The 7,824-nt window shown below is 45.6% G+C and overlaps 1 protein-coding gene across 1 annotated transcript; it reads left to right on the top strand.

The window, feature by feature from the left end:
• Nucleotides 1–1,080: 1,080 nt before the first annotated feature.
• On the top strand, nucleotides 1,081–4,281 carry LOC311050642 (cilia- and flagella-associated protein 20-like; the record flags this gene model as incomplete). The annotated part of the gene is made up of 2 exons (XM_084064728.1): nucleotides 1,081–1,840; nucleotides 4,274–4,281. The coding sequence occupies 2 exons, from the start codon at nucleotides 1,081–1,083 to the stop codon at nucleotides 4,279–4,281; spliced, it is 768 nt and encodes a 255-aa protein (XP_083920854.1).
• Nucleotides 4,282–7,824: the final 3,543 nt, after the last annotated feature.

The following is a 7,824-nucleotide window of genomic DNA, read 5'->3' as shown; positions in this document are numbered from 1 at the left end:
AAATTAAAATCGGAGCAGAATTATTTTTTTCTGGCGAATCTTGCCCAGGACTTTGAGCAGCTAGACGGGGCAGGGCCTTTACTGACCGGGCCGTGGCCCCACTGGCCCTCATGACGCTACGCCTCTGGTGACAACTATACAGTTTGACATTTTTTATGTTCATGTACTCTTTGGTAGTTTTCTGTACATGAGGTAGAAGCTGAAAGGAGACTTATGAGAAACTCATTACGCCACCAAACCACAACTTCTAGTCAGTCATTTCCACTGTACTGGCGCCTACTTATGCACACACATTAGAGAGAGAGAGAGAGAGAGAGAGAGAGAGAGAGAGAGAGAGAGAGAGAGAGAGAGAGAGAGAGAGAGAGAGAGAGAGAGAGAGAGAGAGAGAGAGTAGGAGAAAGACAGAGAGATACATGTCAAAAGTACATGCTTTCACGCTTTCTGAAAGCAAAGAAAACATGTCTGTAGTGTCGAGAGTAAAAGGCAGTTCTGTCTCTGAGTGTTTGTATATTAATATTCAGGATATAGAACACTACAATGTCCTTTTGAATACTTAGTAGGCTATCTAAATTCTGACTCAAGTACTGGGGCTGAGTACTTTGTCCACTACTGATACAGTATGAATCACATCATATAATTCATTGTCAATGGGGGGTACATAGGATAGGTAGAGCAATACAATATCTCCCTCTAGTGAACACAGAGGGAACAGAGCTGTGTGTGTGTGTGTGTGTGTGTGTGTGTGTGTGTGTGTGTGTGTGTGTGTGTGTGTGTGTGTGTGTGTGTGTGTGTGTGTGTGTGTGTGTGTGTGTGTGTGTGTGTGACCCTTTCATTACTATGCCCCTCACACGTGGAACTGTCTACAATCAGTTTAGGGTCAGGTTTAGGTTTAGGGTTAGGGTTAGAACAGTTGTCCTATACGGACAATGGTTTGTGCTTCGTCACTGTTACGTCACGCCCAAGTCATAGGCCTATATAAGGACGAGCAGTCGATAGAAGTAAAGTCATTAAATGTCTTAATGAAGTTTTTGTTTGGCCCAAACAAAACATTTGTTGCTGGACCATACTAACCAAAAAACAATGTTTAACAGCACATATAATCCAAGTGGATTATTGACCGTTTTATATAGCATTGGCAGCAAACCTCTTGAGTTATGGGGTACAACGACCAGACATGGTCACGTCAAGAGAGTCACAGACAATGACATCCAGTCATTGGTGATGGAGGTAAAGGGGAACAACGTCAGTACCACATATATAACATGTCCTTCAGACCCCCGTAAGTCGATGGGCATCACACTTCCCTATCTGGTATTGATTGTCAAGAACCTCAACGACTATTTCAGCTTTGAAGTAACGGTATTAGACGATAGAAACAGTCGTCGTCGGTTTCGGGCGAGCAACTATCACAGCAGGATGACGAATACACCGATGTTCTGCACCATGCCCATGCAGCTGGATGAAGGCTGGAATCAGATTCAGTTCAACCTGACAGACTACACCTTTAAAGCCTATGGAACCAACTTTGTTGAAGCGCAACGCTTACAGATCCATGCTAACTGTCGCATAAGGAGGGTGTATTTCGCAGACAGAATGTACTCACCAGATGAGCTCCCAAATGAGTATAAACTATATCTGCCTATTAAGTACAATAGGGAAAGGAGGCTTCTGCTTGAAGGGGACCAGAGGCAGCATGTGGAGCCAATCAGAAGGGAGGGTGAAGAAGATGAAGCCTCAGATAGGACCCAGGGATCAAAGGGCAAGGAAGCAGAGAATGGAGGTCACCAAGAGCAGCCCCCAGAGGATGTGCCATCCACTGTCACTAGCACACCTGTGGAAGGTGAAGATGATGATGAAGAAGAAGAAGAAGAAGAAGAAGAAGAAGCAGAAGAAGAAGAAGAAGAAGAAGAAGAAGAAGAAGAAGAAGAAGAAGAAGAAGATGAAGCCTCAGGTATGGAGGCAGGGAATGAGCCATCCAGTGACCAAGATGAAGATGATCTATTGCTTCAGATGACCAGAGTTAGTCCACAGTCTGGCCTTCACATGTCCTGATAGGAGAAACAGGACAACCGACTCCTTTACCAATGATTAACTATACCGTAAAAAACAACATCTGCTTCGAGAGCTTCACATGTCTCCCAGGCCCAGACCAGGTAGCTTTATGGGTGGGAAGGCCAATACAGCAAGTAATCCAGCCCCAGTTTGGCGCAGAAGACAAAAAAATAAATAAACAATAAACAATTATCTAAAATAAATAAATGCACTTCTCAGTTATTCAATTCATTGAAAAAGATGCCAAGAATATATTCACTATAGTTGCTGTGGTGAGTCTGTGCCCCAGTACCATATGGGGGACTGACTAGTTCAGCAAGTTTGGCGCGTTGCAGAATAAAATGATCAATTACACACCCCATGAAGACTTTAATTCATGGAGATTTCTAGTTTTTTTTTAAAGATTTTTTTTTTCTGGCTTTTGTATGCCTTTATTAGAGAGGGATAGGGAAAGTAGGCTGACAGGAAATGGGGAGAGAGATGGGGGGGTGACACGCAGCAAAGGTCGTCGGGAACGGGAGTCGAACCCGCGACACGCTGTCAGGCTGGCATTGCAGCCTAGGGTGCCTGGGGTAACCGTCTTCCACGCCGACATCTCGCCACTCCGACTAGTGGCTTCCGCGTGCGGTTAGGGTTAGGGTGAGGTTTAGGTATAGGGTTCGTTAACGTCGGAAAGGCGACATGTCGGAAAGCCGCCATGTAACCGGTGCCTGGACCGCCACGCTGCGGCCCAGGCCGGAGATTTCTAGTTTTTGTCGCATTCCTAAGCCAATAATTTGATGAGTCAAGGACTCAAAGAGTCTCCTACTGAGCATGAGATGAGATGAGATATACTTTATTAACCCCCGAAGGTAAATTGAGGCGTTACAGCAGCATAATGTGACAAAATAAATAAATAATCTACCAGACAAACAAAAACACATCAGACACAGATGGACATAATCACACAAGACCAGGGCCGACACAGGTAGCCTGGCATTGGCCAGACTGATAACGTGGATTCACTCTCACGTTCCTCCCCGGTATCAGTCTGAACTTCGGCCCATAGGGAGCGAGTATGAGAAATCAGAAAATGGTTGGGGCACGGTGGCGCAGTCGGTAACGCTGTCGCCTCACAGCTAGAAGGTCCTGGGTTCGGTTACCGCCAGGGACGCTGTGGGCGCTGTGGGCGTGTCTTCTCCTCTGCGTCATCAGCGCCCATACCCTAGGTGGGGTTGGCGAGAGGGCCTACTCTGTGTGGAGTTCGCATGTTCTCCCTGTGTCTCCTAGGGTAGTTAATACCCTCACAAAAACATGTAGTAGGCTAATCATGGTCGCTATACCGCCTCCCCCATGACACCCGGGGCGCCTGATGGAGGGGAAGGGAACTGGTTGGAATAACGTGTTCCTTCCACGTGCTACGCCCTACCGGGGAAACTCCCCCCTGTCAGGTGACAAGAAGGTCAGTTGGCTCTCATGCATTGAAGGAGGCATGAGCTCGGCCCTGGGCTCCCTAGAATGGTGGGGGGAGTGTAGCACCCAGGATCACATAGAAAATTGGCATGTTCGGGAGGAAAGTGAGCCTCTGGCTGGAGGTGCTCACCTTATGCTGTAGCTCGCCATAGAGTGGATGGGAGGGGTTAACCAGGATGGAGTTAAGTTTGTCCATAATCCTCCTCTCTGCGACTGACTAAAGCCCTTCCATTCGGAGGCCAACCACAGAACTGGCCTTCTTTATGATTTTATTGAGCTTGTTCAGCTCCCAGGCCTTGGATGCCACCTCCCCAGCATACCACTGCATAGAACAGAATGCTGGCCGGCCACCCAGTCATCAAATTATTGGCTCAGGAATGCGACAAAAACAAAACAATCTCTGTGAATTCAAGGCTTCATGGCATGTGTAATTGAAAGATAGGTGAACTACTCCTTTAAGGTTAGGTTAGGTTTAGGACTAGCCTGGTTCCATAACATAGACCCCGCCCACTCTCTGAGTGGACTGCCTCTTGGTCTGGAGTTGTAAATGGGAACCTAGGACTTCTCTGGTACAAAATGTATTGTCCAATGAGAGTCGGAGGTGGGCGTGGGGATCCCTTATTATTGGTTTAGGGAAACTCTTATCCCCTCCTCCTTGTAATCGCCTACGCTGGAGCCCAATGTCAGACTGAAGCTCCACACGGCCTCAGGCTGATAATCAGGCTAGGTTAGAACTGTTGTCCTATATGGACAATGGTTTGTGCCTCAGGCCGATAATCAGGCTAGGTTAGAACTGTTGTCCTATATGGACAATGGTTTGTGCTTCGTCACTGTTACGTCACGCCCAAGTCATAGCCCTATATAACGACGAGCAGTCGATAGAAATCAAGTCCTTAAATGTAATCTTAATGAAGGTTTTGTTTGGCCCAAACAAAGCATTTGTTGCTGGACCATACTAACGGCAGAACAATGTTTCACAGCACATATAATCTAAGTGGATTATTGACCGTTCTATATAGCCTTGGCAGCAAACCTCTTGAGTTATGGGGTACAACGACCAGACATGGTCACGTCACGAGAGTCACAGACAATGACATCCAGTCATTGGTGATCGAGGTAAAGGGGAACAACGTCAGTACCACATATATAACATGTCCTTCAGACCCCCGTAAATCGATGGGCATCACACTTCCCTATCTGGTATTGATTGTCAAGAACCTCAACGACCTTTTCAGCTTTGAAGTAACTGTATTAGACCATAGAAACAATCGTCGTCGGTTTCGGGCGAGCAACTTTCACAGTAAGATGACGAATACACTGACGGTCTGCACCATGCCCATGCAGCTGGATGACGGCTGGAATCAGATTCAGTTCAACCTGACAGACTACACCTTTAAAGCCTATGGAACCAACTTCGTTGAAGCGCAACGCTTACAGATCCATGGTAACTGTCGCATAAGGAGGGTGTATTTCGCAGACAGAATGTACTCACCAGATGAGCTCCCAAATGAGTATAAACTATATCTGCCTATTAAGAACAATAGGGAAAGGAGGCTTCTGCTCGAAGGGGACCAGAGGCAGCATGTGGAGCCAATCAGAGGGGAGGGTGAAGAAGATGAAGCCTCAGATAGGACCCAGGGATCAAAGGGCAAGGAAGCAGAGAATGGAAGTCACCAAGAGCAGCCCCCAGAGGATGTGCCATCAACTGTCACTAGCACACCTGTGGAAGGTGAAGATGAAGAAGAAGAAGAAGAAGAAGATGAAGCCTCAGGTATGGAGGCAGGGAATGAGCCATCCAGTGACCAAGATGAAGATGATCTAGCTTCAGATGAGCAGAGTTAGTCCACAGTCTGGTCTTTACATGTCCTGATAAGGGAAACAGGAAAACCGACTCCTTTACCAATGATTAACTATATATACGGTGAAAACCAACGGCTGCTTCGAGAGTTTTTGCACGTGTCTCCCAGGCCCAGACCAGGTAGCTTGATGGGTGGGAAGGCCAATACAGAAAGTAATCCAGCCCCAGTTTTGCTCAGAAGACAGTGGGAGCATCAGTGTATCAATGTTTTACGGCATGACTCTAAGGAGGCTAGCCGTCCTGTGTGTCTGTGTGTCTGTGGCTGTCGGTGTACGTGTCTATGTTTGTCTGGACGCCTGGAGGTAATCTTTCAAACCACTAGAATGATCACCAAATTCCTTAGTACCTCCACACATTTTTTCCTCATGTTTTATATATTTTTTAAATACATTTAATTTGATATAAAGGAAGGCAACTGATGATTGAGACGATAGACGAGGTCCAGCAGCAGGTTTTTTTTAATCAAGGTGAAATGGGAGAAGGCAAGAAAGGGACTAGCTGAAGAAAAGTTTACACCTGTAAACTTCACATTGTCATCGCAAGTTTGACAATAAAGTTGAAGATGAAGAAGTTGAAGTTGAAATTGGAAACTGCAAAACTGAAGTCAAAATAAAGACAAGATGATACTACAGATAAACCTTCAGCTGGAGCGATCTTATTTTTTAGAAAATTAGATAGTAGAAGGTAGAGAGACAGGAAAGTAACTGAGGTCAAAGAGGGAGGCATGCAAAACATAACATGACGACGTGAGATGGATTTGAACACGGGTCCTCGCGACTCAAGGGGCACGCGGTCCATGCACTAACTGGCTGAGCTATGCCCTCGTGGTGCCCATCAAACAGCGATGGTACTGAGCTCATCTGAGTCAACATCCTCTGGACCTCATAGAGCCATACTGCGCCCCGACCCCCGTCCACGACCCACAGGGGGTCGCCCAGAGAATTGATGGCCCCTAGATGTGTTTTGTATGGTCAGTGCACCCCTTCTATTGCCTTTTTGTTCGCTTTTTTTGTTTTTTTTTGTGGAAAGTTTGGACAGAGCTCGCTCGTATAAGAGATCCTGTCTCAGTGATCTCAGTGAGATTTTCACCTGAATAAGGTCAAACAAACATTCGCAGGAGGGAAGGTCCTGAATAGATTTGGAGCCGACTGACATCGTCCTCACTCCATATTTGGGCAAGACCGACATCTTGTTTTTTCCCCTCCATCTACTAGAAGTTTCATATCACTAATGTTTGCAGGACAACTAACAAGGATTAACTCATAACAATAGGTAAAGACAAATAAAGGTTACATCCCTCAAAGTAGTGGTGGTGGCCGTGGGTTTGAAAACCATACTAATAACAGCTTGGCCAGTCAGTGATGTCAGTTATCTATGACTTGTCTATGACGTATGACATTCATATTTGGGCAAGGTTTCATGCTGATCTGACCACCATTGACTTCCAAGTGTAAAAGACAAGTGCAGGTACTAAGTTAGCCTACTGGCAGTGTGCAACAAGGAATTTGTAGCTGCAGGTTTGCAAGATCGGTTCCCCGCACGCACGCACGCACGCACACACACATGCACACACGCACACACACACACACACACACACACACACACACACACACACACACACAGTGTGAAATAGGCACCTCCTGCAAATTTTAGAAGCAATCGGAATGGAGCATGATACATGTGATCAACTTGTGATACATGTTGATCACAGGACTCCATGGCGCCTTATCCCTTATGCCTAATCTTTAATTAACATTCATTTTCTTTTATCATTTTGAAAAACCTTTAGCCAATCTACAAGCTCACAAGGCATCGATGTAGATCGGGCTATTTTCACCATTTAAAAAATACCTAATAAGATCAGGCATAAGGGATAAGGCACCGCTGCGCAAGATCGGGCCTGTGTACATGGATAACAGCAGGACTCTCTGAATAACACTCTATAGCAATGAGTACTGTCAGAATATAGATATTTAACACTTATTTTAACCACAGAAAATCACTAACCCTACCTACCTTTAACAAAAAATAATAATGCCCAAACGGAACCACATTTTGTTTTCTCAATGACACTTTTAATATATGAATATATGAATATAAACCTGCCACCAACATTTTTTTGAAGATGTTCCATTAGCAGTCCTCATGAGGAGATTATTAAGGCTAGGCAATGTTCAATCTGATGGCGGTTATTCGGCAGAATACATTACTGCATGTTATTTTCAGGCCTTGTGCCAATCAAGGATATTGCAGAATGCAGCTTTGTTGGACTGCAAAGGTAAATCCCATCATTGACAGTCTGCAGTGTCCACATATCAACACAAGAGGGAGACACAGTCTGATATAGCCAGATTAAGCCAACTACTGCATGACCCAGCCAAGTATTTATCTCAAGTTTGCACACACACACACACACACACACACACACACACACACACACACACACACACACACACACACAC

The sequence above is a fragment of the Gymnoscopelus microlampas genome (genome assembly GCF_963454915.1).
Source record: "Gymnoscopelus microlampas genome assembly, chromosome: 8".
NCBI classification, from domain to species: domain Eukaryota; kingdom Metazoa; phylum Chordata; class Actinopteri; order Myctophiformes; family Myctophidae; genus Gymnoscopelus; species Gymnoscopelus microlampas.
Note: the sequence above shows the minus strand (reverse complement) of the source record. Positions and strands in the feature narration are given on the sequence as shown.